The sequence below is a fragment of the Arvicola amphibius genome, chromosome 18 (genome assembly GCF_903992535.2).
Source record: "Arvicola amphibius chromosome 18, mArvAmp1.2, whole genome shotgun sequence".
In the NCBI taxonomy this organism is placed as follows: Eukaryota; Metazoa; Chordata; class Mammalia; order Rodentia; family Cricetidae; genus Arvicola; species Arvicola amphibius.
The window spans coordinates 20,379,299-20,397,669 of NC_052064.1; the positions used below are offsets into that span (position 1 = coordinate 20,379,299).

Below are 18,371 nucleotides of genomic sequence, written 5' to 3' on the forward strand. Positions count from 1 at the left end.
TGGAAGGAACGTGGAGGCGAGCGTCCACACTGCTTTTATTCTTTACTGCAAACTGCGCTCCCCAGATAAGAGGACTCAGAGGAGAGAGGCTGGCATCCAGTCTCCTACTGGATGGTTTGGATGGAATCAGGAAACAGTGTCTTTGGTCTGGGGAAGCCATTTCAAGCAAACAGCTGGAGTTACAAAGATAGTCCGCTAACCCTCATTTGTAAGGTCACTGCAGCTCCCATACATAGAGCCGTCACTGGTTTAGATGAGATGTTCTCATAGCTGCGTCCTCACATGGACGCTTGGGAAGGAAAACGAGTTGTAAGGGGCCAGGCTTCTCTCTATGATTCTGGAAGGCAGGGCCAGGGCAGGTAATGAAGTCCCTGGGGTAGAACAGACCCTGAATTCAGCTGTAGGCATGTGTGGGGGAGGGTAGACCTCAGGGAGCGCGTGACTTTCTTTGGTCTTCTTCGGTTTTGGCTCTAGGAGCAGATAAGGTAGGAGGTCTGAAGTGGCTTTAGCTGCCCTGTCTGGGGAGACAGAAGAGGAGGTGTAGCTGGAGGGGTGGAGCAGGAGGGGAGTACATTCTGAAGATGTCATTGACTTGTTCCCTGGCTCTCATGCTGCTAATTTCTGCTTATGCCTCCAAGGAGGGTTTTTTTTTTTTTTTTTTGAATAACAGAAGATCTCTCCTCCCTCCTCTCTCTTTCCTTTCTCTTCTTTGAGGGAAGGTCATTGTGGTAGTTTGAATGTAACTGGCCCCCATAATCTCAGAGAGTGGCACTATTAGGAGGTGTGGCCTTGTTGGAGGAAGTGTGTCACTGTGGGGGCAGGCGTTGAGGTCTCTTTTGCTCTAGCTCCACTCAGTTGACTTCCAGTTCCCTATAAGGTGTAGAACTCTCTCAGCTCCTTCTCCAGTTCCATTTCTACCATGTCACCATGCACCCCACCATGATGACGATGGACTAAACCTCTGGACTGTAAGCCACCACCTCAATTAAATGTCTTTCTTTATAAGAGCTGCTGTGGTCATTGTATCTCTTCACCGCAACAGACACCCTAACTACATTATACATTATAGTCCATACATTAATGTACAATATATAGTCATACATTATAGTCCAAGTTGTGTTAGAGCTCGCCATGTTGTTTAGGTTGGCCTCAAATCATGACCTTTTTTAAACCTCTTGCTTCTGAGAGTATAGGCAGGAGCCACTGGGGCCCAGCTAAGATCATTACTATATACATGTATATGTAAGTTTCATTTGGTCACCACTCTCTCCCTAAAACATTTCCCATACACTGGTACTAATAAGGGTTGTGTACAAGGGACCTGGCTGGCTTCTCTCTCCCAGACCTGATTCACTGAGTGACTCCTTCAGGCAAAACTCTTGAAGAGTCCAGGAATGGATGGGAAATCAAGTGTTCCTGGAGGACTTGTATAGTTTTGGTTTGGGGGAAGAACTTCATAACGTAAAGACGCTCCCTTTTCATCCCTCTACGCTACTGTCTATAGCCTGTGTGGTCCAGCTCCCTGCTTCGGGTTTTCTCTCTGTCTCTTTCCTTCTACTTCATCCAGTTGAATATGGATCCAGAAAACAACATCAGTTGACTTCAGCAGTTTCTCAAGAGATATACTCATTCAGACAGCTTTGTTCTGCCCCTGTTCAAGAAATGGGGCCCTGGTACTTAGCAATTCACCATGTACAAGTCCTGGCCTAGGAGGGAGCTCACCACCACCAAGTGCAGTAAAGGCATGTCACACACTCAGATGGCGACACCTTAAAGAAGCATCTTAGATACCTTTTGAGCAACAGCAGCACTATTAGCATATAGGCTCAGGCCTCAAAGTATATCAGTGAGGCATTTCCAAGAGGGGTATGTGGTAAATCCCTCGAGATAAAAGAGGATTCTTTTTTGCATAGTCTTCACCTTAATAAAGTCATACTTTAGATTCATGACCTCGGGTGAGTCAGGCTCATCCTGGCTCTTTGCACATGTGCTGGTGGATAGTAGATCATGTAATGGTGGAAATATACATGCTAAAATGGAATTAGGAAAACGTTGCTGTGGTCAGGAGAGGCAATTCAAAGCAAACAGCTGGAGTTACAAAGATAGTTCACTAACCCTCATTTGTAAGGTCACTGCGGCTCCCATACATAGAGCCGCCACTGGTTTGCATGAGATGTAGCCTCATGTGGAGGCTCGGGGAGGAAAATGAGTTGCAAGGGCCCAGACTGCCTCTGTGCTCCTCCTTCCTTACAGGAGGAAGGTTGGGTTGCCCCTTTACACTGATTCTGCACAGTTAAGGTCACCATCCATATTTTACAAATATCTCACTTGAAACTGATTGACAGGTAGATGCAAAAGGCTTGAGCAATCAGCATTTCAAGTGTCGTTGTGGTGGCAATCTGGCCAGAGTCAATGTCTTAGCCTAGGACAGAGAGTTTCCGGCTTGTCCCGTTTATCATTGGGTAGTGAAAGTCAGCTGCAAGCAGAACCCTGTCTAGGTCTTTCTGGGAGATAGAGGAAGGAGCTGTGATTGTAACATTTATGAAAAGGCATGCGCAGTCAGCAAATCTAACTTGAGGCAGATCACAAGGAACGTGCAGTAATCAAGAGCACATTCCTTGGGGCGGCACCATCCACGTGAAAAGCCAAGTTTCATTCACTAGCTGTGATGTTGTGCAAGGCATTGAACCTCTTAGAGGTTCCATTTTCCTATCTGTAGGAGAGTAACAAAAATGTTGCTATGAATACTGGTTTTGTAAGGGACTTAAGACAGGACTGGTGCAATTGAAAGTTTGTTAAAAATTTCTGGAGGAAAACTGTAATGGGAGGGTTCAGAAGAACCGGTGTCAATTCTAAAGGAATGACTCTGGAGCTTCCCAAGATTGACAACATTTTTAGTGCATCCAGCCAGAAAGGGTGCTGTTTCCATGTATGGATGCAGAGGGAAAGGCGAGGTAGGTGGAAGACATTGGCAGAGGACATCTCCAGGAAGTCCGTGAGGTTTCAAATCTTTGTTAAACAAGGCCTGTAAGGGTGGGATTCTTTTGACAGCAAAGTCGAAATCCTAGTTCATGATGGCCGGCTGCTTCTGACGGCCTTGGGGTAAGAAGTGTGTATTTGAGAAGGGTAGGATCCAGGAATGCATTGCTGCAGTCCTGGTATTTTAAAGGTTTCTAATTCCTCTGCATGCATGTAATCAGTGGCCTGTCCTGAGGCATGCAATAGCTGGGCCAAAGCTCATAGGTACAGATCCAGCATCTAGTTGTGAAGGAGGGACTCTTATGGCTCTTTGAAGGCCCTCTGCAGATGGAATCCCAACCAAATCACTATTCTGGCCCTTCCTGTACTTTATTACAGAAACACCCAGTAAACAGTCCACTGAAATCTTGGGATCCAACTTGTCTGTTTCCTATACTCATGACGAATGTAACCAGAGTATTTCCATAACCCAGCAATGCCTCGAGATGCTTAAATAGCATTACTCCCCGTAACTCCATGATCCCAAGGCTGACAAGTCTATAATCCAGGGAAGGAAAGAACTTATGCAATAGTCCTGTCAGGCAGAAGGGAGTTGACTGGATTATATAGCAATGGCATGCCTGGAGATTCATTTTCAGAGAAATGGGGGCAGTAGCTTATGCCATCAGCTGTGGTCCCTGCCCGGTCTTACACACAGGGCTGATACTGCCAAAGAAAAGTTCTAAGGTAATGGCATTCTCCTTGCTTGCAGCCTTCTGAATTACTGCCTTATTTTGTCTATAAATATGGAAAACTGGAGGTACTACTGTCTTGCCACTTTGTTCTAGAAAAACCATCAAACGGTTCACTGGATAATCCTGCCTCTCTGCTCCCATCCTCTTGGGAGGCGCTGGCTTGTTCATGTGTTTACTTGGCCAGATAAGCCTAAGCCTTAGGAGGAAAGCAGAGCAAGGGCTTAGAAGGCTACATAAGCAGAGACGGAGAGCGGAGAACGGAAAAGGACTCTGCTGTGGACTGAGCTGGGCAAGGGCTTAGAGGAATATATAAGCAGAGACAGCGGAGAAGGGAAAAGGACCCTGCCGTGGACTGAGCACACCACTCACTACCTGTCTGCACACTGTTTAAGGATGGGCACTGCCGAAGCGTTCAACCTGGTGCTCATGTGAGCAGGAGGTGCAGGCCGCTGTGGCTTGGAGACTTCCCATATCGTGTGAAATGATGTTGTCAAGAACGATAGCTGTGTCTGAGCAGATAGGCGTGGGCTGGGGTGTGGCTCTTGGGCTGTGATGTGTTTGTTCTAAGAACACGTGTCCATCTGCCCTATGGACAGCCCGGCTAACCTCTCAGGTACTTTACAGTCATGGAGGCAGATGACTACGTACACGAATCTCTGAGACTAGAGCAGACAAAGGGAGAGGAGGCAGAATCAGCTGAGAGCACAGCCTAGGCCAGTCAGAAGGTGGTGAATAGATGGAGCCACTCCATGACTGGACAAGAGCTTGTCCAAGAGCTAGTCTGTATTCAGCATGCCATTGCCTGGGAGCCTGCTCAAGACCTGAATAACAAGAAGCATTAGTTATTCAGTCCCGTGCTTTGATCTGGTAATATCCTGCCAGGGTGGCATTATGAGAGATGAAAGGCAGAAAGGTGACAGATGACAGTGGTACCCATCTCGGAAGTTCAATTTGTAATTCATTTGTATTTGAGAAACAAGTATTTTTAAAGGGACATAAGGGGTTAGGCTGAAATGCCAAGAACACAACACCGAAGGGTTAATGAGGTAGGTTGTATTTCTCTCATGTCAAGTAGAGCAGCAGTAAGCTTCATTCATACTTTAAGGTTTCAGTTATTTAAACACACGTGACTTTAAATGTGGGGTATTCCGATGAAGAAGAGGTTCGTGGAAAGAAGGGTTGAATGGGAACACCCCTTGCATGAAGCATGCTTTTTATACTCGCTTACACTTTCCCCTAAATAGAGCTGATTTCTTTCACTGTGTCCAGTCTTTTGGATTCATGGCAGAAATCACCTGGCCATTCTCACAGATGCCTATGGCTGGTGTGTGTGCACGCGTGTGTTTATGTGTGTGTATGTGACATGGTTTGGTGTGTACGACCATAATTGGATTGTAAATGTCTTAAGGGTTGTCTCTTCTATTTTTTGGACTACAGCAGGTCAGAGGTCAGTTAATACAATTATCTGTTTCTTAAGTAGGAGGGACGGGGACATTGTGAGAAGTCACCGGGTGATTTTAACATTGTGTGCCCATGTGAACTTAGACAGTAGAGGCTGCTGCACACCTATGTTATACTCTCACCTGACCTATCGCTCAAGGTCACAGGCCCGGCAGTGTCCTAGGCAGCTGCGACACAATGAGAATCATTTGTGCATACGAACATATCTAAACGCAGAAAAGGAAAGGGTAAGTAAGATACCAGGCTAGGGTCTGCAGAGATGGTTCGGTCAGTAAAGTGCAGACATCAAAACCTGAGTCCAGATTTCTAGCACCCACATAAAAGTGGCGTATGAAGGCATGCATGACTGACTGCTGGGGCTGAGGGTTGTTGCACAGAGAAAGGCAAATTTCTAGAGCCCACTGGCCGGCCAGGCTAGCCAGTCAACACGCTTTAGTCCAGTGGGAGATCCTGTCTCAAAAATAAGATGGAGAGCAACTGAGGAAGATGCCTGACCTCCTGCCATGCAGATGCCCACATGGACACATGGACACATACATGCAACAAACACACACAATACTTATAAATGTCATATATGTGGTCTGAATTGTCTCTATTCCTGGTTTGTAACTACTCGCATGTATGGCAGGGAGAAGGCCCAATAGGAGATATGGGGGATCCTGGGAGGAGGGTCCTCGCTGGCGGAAGGAGAACTCTAGAGGGCAGGGGCTGAGGTTTCTAGCGGGGGCCCCACTTCTTGCCTGATGTCTGTCTCTATGTTCCCATCTGTCCAGATATGGGTGAGCACTTCACACTCTGCCAACAGGGCGGAGAGCTGCCACCGCCACCATGCCTCGCCTACCATGATGGCTGATTGTCTTTGCATAGGCACCCCCTCACACACACTGTCTGGCTCCCTGCCCCCTGGATTTGTGTTCTTTCCTGTCTGCCTGCTGTCTTCACTTTCCATGTTAGCGTTTTGAGCTCCTGGTATTCTTCCAGTAAATTCCCCTTTGACTTCAATTAGCCAGAACTGATCTCTGCTGCACACGGCCTAACGGCACTCGATGGGCCTCCTGCTGGAAGCAGGGGGGAAAGTGGTCCAGTGACATTTCCTTGTCAACTTTTTGGCTGGTTTTCTGGGTTTAAGTGGCTTTCTTTGCATCATTTCCAATGTGTCCCTTGTTCATGGTCCTTCCTCATGCAAACCCTTGGGGACCCTTGGCAGGAAGCTACTGGAAGTCCATTCTAGAGGAGCACATTCTGCTCTCCATGGCAACACCTCAGCTCTCCGTGGACACTGGGTGTATCTGCAGCATCCCTGCTACATGCTGTGGTTGTCCATGTTCCCAGACTCCCGTCCCTCTTTTTGGATATGTGCTGTCCCATGGAGTCTCACTCAGTAAATTAGCCATACTTAAGGGCAGGCCCCATTGCTTTGTTTGAATTTTTTTGTCTTATTGGTTTTTTGCTTGTATAGTATGGCTCCCAATTTTCTGTTGCTATTGGTTGTTTTGTGTGTGCATATGTTTCTTACATTTTTCCCTCTTTGGATTTTGTTTGTGTGTTTTGTCTGCTTGTCTGTTTGAGAGAGAGAGAGAGCTGGGGGGAAGGGCTGAGTAGGTAGGGATGAAGAAGAATCTGGCTGGGAGGGGTTGGAGGAGGGGAAAGCATTATCAGAATATATTGTAGAAGAAAGATTTTTAATGCACTTCATTAAAAAGAAATCAATGAAAAGGAATAGTGAGAGTTTAAACCAGGGAAGCCATGAGGGCATATAAAGACAATGTATCTCTCCGCTTACTGATAAGATCGGGCAATGTCTCTGAACAAGTCAAGAGCATCTGTGGTAAAAGGGTCTCGTCAGTTTGTACTAGTGAGGGTGACCAGGGTTGTACTTGTAAGTAAGCCAGTGCCTGTGCTTTAGGAGGTACGACCTTCTCTCTCCCTTGAATTTCCCATTGATCCTGCCTGATTAAATCCTATTGATTAAAACCAGATGCTCTTTTTCCTATGTAATAGGGGCACTCGGAATTTTAATATACCCTCTTTATAGGTATATTAGTAAGCTAATTCTGATACTACATGTTTATATTAAACATCCTTATTTCCTTATTCTTTCAGGGAGAAATACTATAAAAAGAATATAAAAATAGTATGTAAGATCATCTTTGGGCAGATGACATTCTTCGTAACATCCTGTAGGTAGGTGGTCTCCTACCCTCCTCAGTTATGACAGAGGTTAACATCTGGGTTCCCTACTTTCCTCAGTTCTCAAACATCTTGTCATCTGTTACCACAACTATTCCGTGACTTAACAATAATTTCCCTAAATGACTGTGAGACGTCGTTTGGATTTTTAATAAACAGTCACATTCTAATGAGGTCTTCATAAAACTGACTAAATATGTTTAGAAATCATTAGCTTAAATTACCGGTGCAAAAATCTCCTTTGGGAGCCCTGCAGATTTGGTTATGAGACTTCTGGCAGATGGATTCGTTCAACACCATGGCAGTGTTTTTGAATCTCCACACAGTGTAAACGGGAATGCCTGGGAAACAGGAGACTGGATAAGACACTAACTGTCCCTCAGGTGGGTTCATTAAACAAGGAAGACAATCACAACACATTCCAGGGCCATTTAACTGCCAGGTGTGCGGTTGTTGGCAGGTGCCGGGGGAAACTGACAAGGGTCCTTTTCCTAGACGCAGGGGCTGAAGGGGGATGCATAACAGTGACATGGAAGTCTCAGATAATGACAGGTCCTGGCAGATGTACCGGAGGCCCCGCTGGAGGAGAGTGGAGCATGTCTGTCCTCTACGCCAGGTGCTGCGACAGGGAAGGCCTCCCAGTGGCTCCAGAGCAGGCAATTAAAGCCTCCTAATGCTGACTGCTCGAGGGCAAGAAAGAGGGGAAGGAGGTCCCCAGCTCTGCCTTAATGAATCGGCTGCAAGTCGGTGTAAACAAGCACACACCCGGTTCTGCTCATGGGTGATTCATGAAGGACGGCCCACATGTGGTGCACATGTTAGGTAGGGAGCGGTTACCCCTTCGAATCGTGTCATTTTGATTTCTTGGATGGTTTGCTGTTGGTGTTTCTATGTATGGAAAAAGGGGACTTGCTACTCAACAAATGTGCAGCACTAACGACGGCAAACAGCCCGGAACAAGGTCAGGGCTTTTCCCAGATGGGACGTGACCTCTTGTCAAAACTCCCAAATCCATGGCAGACATTCGAGGGTAGATGCCATTAGTGTCACTATTAATTGAAGACAACCCCATGAAGGGACTAGATGGAGGCCTCTTCTGAGCTCACCCTTACCTTCCCAGCCAACCTGGTAAAGAGTTAAGAAATGGTTGAAAAGAAAACTCGAGCATTTTTTAATCTCTGGTAAGCTTGTGGTTACAGATTCATAAATAAAGCAGAAACCTAATGCCCCCTTCCCCATTCAGTTACATCCCATTGACTGGAGTTTCCACACTGATTTGTTAAAGCCATTGTGGGAGAAAGCAATGGGGCTCTGACAGGGCAGGGCCAAGGGCCTGGTGGGAAGAAGGAACTGTGACCACCACGGCGAGGCATTTTCAGTTGCTAAACTGCCGAGCCACACCACTTGAGATGAAACCTGACTTCCGGCAAAATGTACCAATAATCTTTTGTACATAATTACTAGTTCTTTTTTTTCTTTTTTCTTTTTTTGGTTTTTTGAGACAGGGTTTCTCTGTAGCTTTTTTAGAGCCTGTCCTGGAACTAGCTCTTGTAGACCAGGCTGGCCTCGAACTCACAGAGATCCGCCTGCCTCTGCCTCCCGAGTGCTGGGATTAAAGGCGTGCGCCACCACCGCCCGGCAATTACTAGTTCTTTAAAAAAAATGTTCATGGGTGTTTTGCCTGAGTGTATGCCTGTGCTTGGTGCTGGAGAGAGAGTGTCAGATCTTTGGAACTAGAGTTACAGATGTAGTGAGCTGTTACATGAGTGGTAGGAATTGAACCCTGGTCCCCGCCAGAGTTAGTGCCCTTAACTGCCGAGGCATCTCTCCAGGCTTTCCGACTCCCTTTACTGCAGCAATTAACAGTACAGCCCTCTTTCTGTTTTCACATCAAAGACCACGCTGTCTCTAATCTTCCTTAAAGTAAAGGAATTTATCATGGGCAAAAACTTTCCCCTCTTACGGTTTCTGAGTCTGCATAGAGAACCATTGGGAATTTCAACTAAGGGGAAAAAAATACCCATGAACATTTAGTCCTAAACACTAGTGGACGTTGTTATTTTACTGATTATTACTTTTCAAAATAATTTACGTCAAGAAAGACAATGCTTAAAATCTGAGGCAGCAAATTCCTTTGGGGGGAAGGAGGCTATTGTAAAAGCCCGTGAAAGCTGGACCACCACCTCCAGAGAGGCCTCACTGTGGGATGTAGACATTCTGCAAGTATTTGTGGAGTCAGTCCAGAGACTGGGATGAGTGTGCAGTTCCCTCAGAAGGACTGCATGACCAAGAAACTTCTCTGCTCTTTCACAGAAAAGTTCAAAGGCATACTCAATCGCTTTTGGACACTATCCAGAAGTCACCCACTCTGGGTGCTTGCTGAGGAGGGGGAAGGAGAAAGCGAGCAAAACTGTATCATTCCCTAAATGAGAATGAATTCTGGTGCCATTCCCTACCCCAAAATATCCAGGAAAATCAGGGTCATTATATGTATCATTGCTGATCTGAGGTTTGAAAACAGAACATTAAAATTAATACCTAATATTTACTGAGTCCTCATAACGGGCAAGAACTTCTCTATTGGACATGGAGAAACTCTCACAGAATCTATCAGAACTTCCCAAAGTAGGTGGTCATGGATGGAGTATTTTATATCCCAAAATTCAAATGCTGAAACCTGACCACCCATTCCCCATGGTGGCTATATCCAGAAATGAAGGGGCAAGGACAAATAAGCTTACAAGGGTGGGGCTCCGATCCAACAAGGTTAGTGTCTGTATGAGAAAAGACCTAGAGAGCTTGCTCTGTCTGCCATGCTTCTTGAAGTCCTCGTGAGTACGCAGACACATGAAAGTCAGGAGAAGCCCTCTCCAGACTCTGCAGCATGCTGACCTTGATGTGGATTCAGCAGCCCCCACAGCTCTAAGAAATAAATAGCTGTGGCTTATGCCTCTCAGTGTAAGGCATTCTGACGCGGCTGTCTGCCGTGGCTTATTCCTCTCAGTGTAAGGCATTCTGTCGTGGCTGTCTGCCGTGGCCTATGCCTCTCAGTGTAAGGCATTCTGACGTGGCTGTCTGCCAGGGTTTATGTCTCTCAGTGTAAGGCATTCTGTCATGGCTGTCTGACCTGCTGGATATACAGGTACCATTACACCTGACTCCTCATGGTACCAAAGATTCCCTTTAGGCTGCCCACATGACCAACACCTGCTGGACCGGGCTCCAAGCCAGGTCACCCATGCTTCCACCAGCTTCCAGAAGAGACAGAAGTGAAAGAGAAGGGTTTCCTACCTTCAGTGTAGAAAATATGGCTTTGAAAGATTTTATGCTTTACATAATGGCCTCTTACACCCCCACCTCAATTTGTCACTTGGGGTAACCTTTGCTGTACAGAAAACTTGACATGCTCAAAATTTCAAAAATCCCAATCTTTCCCAAGCTTTTGTTGTCTTTGAAACAGTCTTTAAAAACCCCAAAGTCTTGCCAAGCACTTACTTCACATTTACAGTAACAATAAAACTACACAGTCAGAACACGAAGAGCTGCAAACCAAATACAATGGTGAGATACAGCAGAAAGGAGAGCATTTGTCACTCATAGGTCAGATCTAGGCTCTAAGCACTCACAATTATGTACTTTAGTTCCTATTACATTTGTTTCAAAACTTAAATTTAGTCATATTAACAGCTAAAGTCATTCTCATTTAAGTTTAATATTTTTCTTTTATTGAAAATAGATTTTTTTCATATCATAAAAAAAAACCCAAAGTCTTATATATTTTTTCCTGTATTGTTTCCTACGAGTTTTACAGTCCTATTTGTAATATGGAGGTTGTGAGCTTTTAGTTGTTGGGGGGGCATTCCATGAGTAAGAGATCTTTTTTCTTTTTTTGGTCCACATAGGTAAGCAATGTCCCAGCTGGCTTGATTGAAAAGCTCACTAATTAAATATCTTTCCACTTAGGCCTGCAGTCAACATCTGGGCCCTCTGTTCTGACATATTGGCCCATTTATTTCTTCCTGCCAATTTGTGACACCTATAATTTTATCTTCTCCTATGTTCTGTGTCTGGGATGGATTTCAAGTTGTTCTAGCCTTATAAAGTAAGACAGAAAAGAAATATTTCCTTCTATTTTTAGAATCATTTTTATAAGACATATAAAATGTATTCTTATAACTTATAAAATTAAACTATACAAAATTTGAATACCGAGCACCAACAAACAAATTTTGCTAAGTACATTTTCATGGCTGAATTTTGGATATGCTTCAATTTTTAAATAATTGTTCTGTCAGAATTTCATTTTCTTTGGGAACTGGTCTTAGAGAATATGTTTTTCTACAAAATTACCAAATCAATTAGTTTATTCTTTTATTATAAAGTCACTATCCTCTCTCTGATAGTGACGATGTCTGGTTTTCTTCCTTTTATTTCTGATCTCTTGCCAAAAGTTTGTCTATTTCATATAACTAGGTTTGTATTTGCTAATCTTTATTACTATGATTTAATAAATTTCTTCTCTACTTTTCTTATTTCTCTTTGATTTTACTCTGTCCACTTTCTTGAGTTAGACTCATCTTTCTTTTAATAAAGATCATCAAAGAACTTTCACATTTATTTTACCTGTATCCTGTGAGTTTATATACTCCTCCCTCAATATCAATGGGGAATTGGTTTTAAGACCCTGGGGTCTCCTTTATGTAAACTGCTAGACCATTTCCATGGAACTTAGGCAACGTTCTCCTATATACATGGGTTACACCATCTCTAGATGGCTTGTGATACTCAATACAGTGTAATGTCAACAGCTTCACTCTATTGTCTAAGGAGGATAATAAATCTGCATATGTTGAATGCAGATGCTTTTTCTTTTCTTTTTTTTTGTGGATGGTATGAACCTACTGTTGATTGAATCCATGGCCATAGAACCCACATAGGAGGTGATTCTCTGTGACACTTGTTTCTGACTTCTTGACCCATGAGTTCTTGACCCATGTTTTCCTGGGATCTTAAGTGAAGATGGAGCCATGTTCCTGTCATTTTCCCAGGGCAAGCGGATGTTCTCTTCCCTCCCCTCTTTCCCACTTCCTCCCCCGAGTTTGCCTTTTATCCGACCATCCACCCCCACAGGTTTGGATTTTATGTTAATCCTGAGGGCCCCAAGATGTCATCTCTTGACCGTCACTGGCCTCAAAATCAGGGTACCTCTTACCAAGATGGACACAGAGCTCTGCTGCCCGTTTCTGGGCCCACTACAGTCTCCAGCTGAGAGTATTTCAGGTCTGTGGTAGTTTTGCATATTTTAAGTATTAAGTTGCATATTTTAAACAAGTCTACTTACATACTCATACGATGTATATGAGCTTTAAAAAATAAGCGTGATTCATCTAGAATTTCAAGATGTTTGTTGAAGGCCAGGTTATCTAGTCTGTCACCTTTTCTAGACTATTCAATATATCCCACTTACTGAGATCTTCTTCTGAGACAATTGTTATATTTGTTTGTGCCTTCTGACACCCTTCTAGAAATCTTAAGAACCACCTCCCCCCCCCCTTTAAGGTTCTTGCTTCAGTAATTCAGTTCTAGGACAACTACCAAGCCTTTACTGGATATAAATAGCAACTTCCCTAAGAAGTAATGGGCTCTTCATTTGGGCTGAACATCACCACGGAATTGAACCCATTATAAGGCTGTTGTACCCTTTATCTTTTTGCATTTAAAGTTTGTGCTCCAGAGATAATCTGATAACATGCCATTGCTAAGATTACCACTGCTCATCAGCTTCCTGGTTAAACGAAATGAAAACTCATAAAGAGTCACTAGAGACAGGCATAAAAGAACTTTGGGGCAGAATATGGCTCCAGCTTGATAGGTTACAACGCCAAGGAATACCGAAGCATGACAGCATGCTAGGTTTCTAATCCACAGACGGATCCCAGCAATGCACACTGTTGTTCGAGCTGATTCCCCTGACATACAGAATGCCGTCATGTCTATTGTAGTACCCACAGGGTTTTGACACCCAACAACCAGCATTAATGCTTCGAGGTATTGCGTGCTCAAAATAGCCAGATAACGGCAGCTTTTAAATCCTGAGTGCATTCCCTGTCTGCTGCTATTGCAGCAAACGAGAGCCATTCAGACTGTGCTAGCCACAAATGTATAACCACTGTGGTAAGCAATAGGAGAAGCTGGGTGGATAAGTTTTCTTTTGGAGTATATGCAATACTTCAAGAGCATGATTCATGCCTCTGGATCACTAACCCAAAAAGGGACTAAAGGTCATGTGCGATGGATGGGCTGGCTTACCCTTCCCACTTCCACAAGGTTGGTCACCATGATGATGCTCGCCGTGTTCTCATGCCACACCATCCTCCAGAAGTCATATATGGTCTCCTGCATGGGCCCTGGGAAAAACAGAACAGAGGCGTCATTTCCCCTTGGAGCATTGCTGGGACTTCAAAGAAGCCTGTGCATCCACCCCCTTTGCTTTTAGCGAGATGCCTCTCGACAGCAGCCATACAGAGAGGAACTCCTTCTGAAACTGTACCTACAGCGAGAGCCAATGTTCCATTCGTGGCTGACATTTTTTTTTTCATGTCTCCCAATATTATCTGCATTTTGAGTTCTCTTTACTCCTCTTAAACTACTACCGCGAAAGAAAGTGATTTCTCCATCATTTAGTTATTTATCTCCATAATACTCCAGAGTGGAATTTAAAAGAGCGGCCGACATTACTCTTGCTGCTAACAACTGGCAGCTCTCCCAGGGAAGTGAAACGTGGGAAGAAATGAGCCTCGGTAGGAGAGATGGCCTTTCCTTGTTTCTAATATTTTTTCTTCTCTGGTGCCATCAGTCAAATTAATCCATTCTCTCTTTCCACATGACTTTCTTAAGGTGAGAGAGAAGCTAAGGGTCTAAGGCAGCCATGGTGCATCCCATGGAATATGGCAGAGTGTGGCCAGGCACCTGCTACCTTACCCTTTGAGATCTGAGTATTCAGAACTCTTTCCTGTGGCTTGGCATTACTCCCATCCCCTCAAAAGCAACAAACAACAAAAGGCAAAACAAAAAACTGTGGGGGCGGGATATGTGTTACAAAATGCCAGGGCTGATATCACAGGTGCAGAAAGGTGAAATTTAAATGTTCTTTTAATCCAAACTTTTTTTTTTACATGCGTACAATGTACCTTGATAATATCCATCTTGTCCGACTCTCCTTGCCCCTTAACACAGCTTCCCTCCCTCCCCCATGTCTTATTCCTCTTCCTCACTTATTTTTAGAAAACAACTCATTGAGTCCAGTTAGTGCTGCCTACGACTGCGGCACCATTCACCAGAGCTTAAAAACTAATACCCCAAAGTGCCTCAAGACCATGCATACTCGAGGCAATAAAACTGATAGTAACAGAAGACAAGAAAAAAATACGTGGAGATGCGAGAAATGCAGGGTTAAAGGCTTTTGGAGAGGCACACGGATGCTCAGGCACGCTTAGACCCGCCACCTTTCTGTACCGTAGGATCTTGACACCAAGGGGCTATTTACTTTGCCGGTGTTTCAAGTTGAAGTGTGTGACCTGTGACAAATCACTTGGTTGCTGTGAGCCTCAGTGTTGGCATCTTTAGATGAGTACCCTAACAGCTCTCAAGGTGATTTTGAGGACCCATGGAATTCAAACATTTGATAGACAACAAAGCAACAGACTGGAAACAAGATGCATTTGTTAATGTTCATCTCTTGTGCATGTTTGGTCGCAGTAATGGCAGCACGCCGAGGGGTCCCCTCAGTCACCCCACTCCTCTGGACCAATTGGCAATGGTTATGGTGTAGAGCCTCCTGTTCCAGCTGTCCAGCTTGTTCCCCTTGCCCCCTGGCACACAAACTATCATTCTCCCCATGCTGTGCAGAGAACATAGCCCTACACTCTTACAAAAATGGGCTCAGTTGCCCCACGTCTGCGTCGAATCCGTTTGGGGATGGGGATATACATGCCACCACTACATGGAAGTGACACTAGCCATCTCAGCCATTCTCCTGCTGCAGAGTCTGAGATTTCGGTGATTTTAATCTCAGGCTACAGGAGGGACACGGAAACATCAGCTTCTATCAGTCACCCATCCCTTGCTTTCATTGTGTACTTAACAGCTTGTTACTTATTCAGGAGGGAAATCCTGCATGGAGTCTATCTCCATGCAAAGCCTTCCCAATGTGGAAAAAGCCCTGAACCAGGGCAGTGGCCTCGTTAGGCACACAGGCCTCTGACGAAACCTGGAGAAACAGTTCTGAGAACCATGGCTACAGTCAAGGATGAGTCAAGGGTTTCAACATCTTCGAGCTCTCCTATCTACGCCCCCAGGAGATTTCCCAGGCTATTCGAGACCATGACCCTTTGTTGTGCTGTTCAAAGTACCTCTTGCTTAGTCCTTCATAGCAAGCAACACCCTGTGATTATTTAATTGAAATTTTCCCTCATGGGGGGAACACGATATCTGATGTTAGTGCGTTTCTTTATAGAATGCCTATGACGCAGTAGTGTGAGAAAGTGTGTGTGTGTGTGTAAGGCTGTGTACACATGAGGAATTCTGTCAGTACTGGTTTTGACTTCCCTCTCAATTTATGCTTCTATGACCATCTACAGAAGCTTGAGGAGCCATGGTCTTTCCCTCTTCTAGTTCTGGCAGGGGGTCATCCTTTAGGGGGGCTCATTTCAGATCCAGGGGGCTTATCACTCAGTCCTCAGGGACTACCTTGGGGCATTGACATGGAACTGTTGCTCCTGGCTTCTAAGCAGAGCACGGATCCAAGCTTCCCTGCCCAAGGCTTTGCTTGGCAACTTAGCTCAGCCTATTACCCTGGTGGTCAAAGAAAATTCTTCCTTGTCAGCCAATCTCCACTGAGCAGTGCTCTCAGTTTATTGATGAGTCTAGGCCTGGGAATCTCTAGGGTCACTGGGAATTTCTCTAAGGGCTTGTCCGTGGATGGGGAATCCACAACAGCAGAAAGGGCTCTGCAAGCCATCTCTCTCAGATTCTGAACAGGTGTGACTGGCCGCCCCGCATGGGATTTCCACTGCTTCTGGCTGAGTGGAGGCCACTGTGATGTGCTGTGGTGGAATATTCACAGCCGTTCACACAATGGGATGGAAGGGGAAGCTCAGCCATTATCCTCCTGCCAGATGATGTCATCTGACCGGTAAGGTCTAGGAATTTCAACAGCAGCAGATCAGCAATACATTCCATTTCCCGCACTTGGGTTGGCACGCACTGAGAAGGAAGCGTGTGGAGGGGCCACTCACCACCACCCGGCCTCGCAAAGAACGTGGACACAGGAAGGAAGCTGAGATACAAACAAAAGCCCAAGTGAAAGACACTGCAGGATGGGCTCTGTTGTGTAAGATGAGTTCTCTAGTTCACGGGAGGTGAGGGATATTACAAATTATAATTTCAAACCCTGGTAGGCAACCTACACTGTGTTCCTTTCACATCTGAATTTCTATACAGCATGCTTTCCTGTTAACTAGAGCTGCTGAGAAGTCAAGGCCCTCTGAACACTCACAGTGCCTTATTCGAGCTTTTAAAAGCAAGGTATAAATATCAATGCTGCTCCAGGATACACAGAATAAAATTTAACGCCGTTTGAGGGAGTTTTACTTCCCAGGCACTGCTGTAAGTACTTTAAGTGTATTATCTCATTAAATTTAAAATTCACCATCCTAAGAAACCAGACCGACCGTCCCTGCCCCTGCCCCTGCCCTCAGATCTCAGCCAGGTTCTGAGAAGCACAGTAAGTGACTGGATCCCACAGCTAGAAGGTCGTGGAGTTGAGATTGTCTTTCCTTTCCTCCCTCGCTCCCCCCCTCGCTCCCTCCCTCCCTCGCTCCCTCCCTCGCTCCCTCCCTCCCTCCTTCCTTCCTCCCAAGAGCAGCTGGCCTCCAAATCCCCATCCTCCTCATTCAGCCTCAAGAAGACTAGAGTGGAGAGGCTGAAGGGTCCATCCCAGGGCCACCGAGAGAATCACTTAGCAAGCTTCCAGGATAATTACAAGGGGAAGACAGCCGGAAAACCCATGGTGCCCACACAGAGAAACCCTTTGCAGAGTGGCTTAGCATCAGGTCAGTTTTCTACTTTAGCTTGTTTGTTGCTCTCCTGCTGAGGCAGAAAAAATGCTCACCTTCTCAAGGACTGCAAGCTCAGGCAGGCATTTCTGTGAGTCGCCAGCTCTTCAGAGCCACCTAGAGTTTCCCCAGAGTACAGGCTTCCTGTTTCCCTCCCTTCGGGGTCACCTATGTACCTTTGATGGCTGCAGCCCTTACACATAAAATGCTGAAGTGGCTCTTACCCCTAACCCGCTCCCTGTCCCTTAGCGACCCCTACACACACACACACACACACACACACACACACACACACACACACACGGTGAAAACCAGCAAACTTGGTCCTGCTACTATCCTGTTTGCTAGTTCCTAATAGGTTTAAAGCACAACGCCAAACCTGTTTCTCCCAGGCCTCTTTGGACCCTTCCCCGTGTGTCAGTCAGAGCCCACATTTCACACGTGTTTCAATTCAGGATCTAGAAATCGCCTCTTTCCTGGGCCGCTGCTCCAAACCCTTAACTGACACAACACCTAGTGACCCTCATGGGGACAGTGTGGTTTCCTGGGAAGTTTCCTTCTGTGAATCATCTGGAGGTCTAGGAAGCAGCCCCCACAGCACCAGTTCAGCCTCAGCCTGGTTTGGGGGCTAGGTATTTTGTCTGGGATTCTCCTAGCAATAATGGGGAGCCAGGATGAGCAGTACCAGCGCCTCCCCCTCTTTACAGAGGCCTGTCATTGTCTAAGGAAGAGATGATTCCAGGCGCATGCCCTCCCCAAGCAGGTGCGGTACGGCCCATGTTCCAGGACAACTTCCAACTGAGCTCCGCAGAGCCTCAGAGACAGAGAGACCTTGAAAAGGCACCGTGGATGGCTTTTCTAGTTTTACTGCCCCAGTGCTTAATGTCTATGT

The 18,371-nt window shown here is 45.6% G+C and overlaps 1 protein-coding gene across 1 annotated transcript in view; it reads right to left on the reverse strand.

The window, feature by feature from the left end:
• Ptprm (protein tyrosine phosphatase receptor type M) overlaps window positions 1–18,371 on the reverse strand; it is a 670,047-nt gene that overhangs the window by 36,547 nt on the left and 615,129 nt on the right. The window contains exon 21 of the mRNA XM_038315433.1: window positions 13,674–13,771. Within this exon, the coding sequence (XP_038171361.1) occupies window positions 13,674–13,771 (98 nt within the window). The remainder of the gene's footprint in view (window positions 1–13,673; window positions 13,772–18,371) is intronic.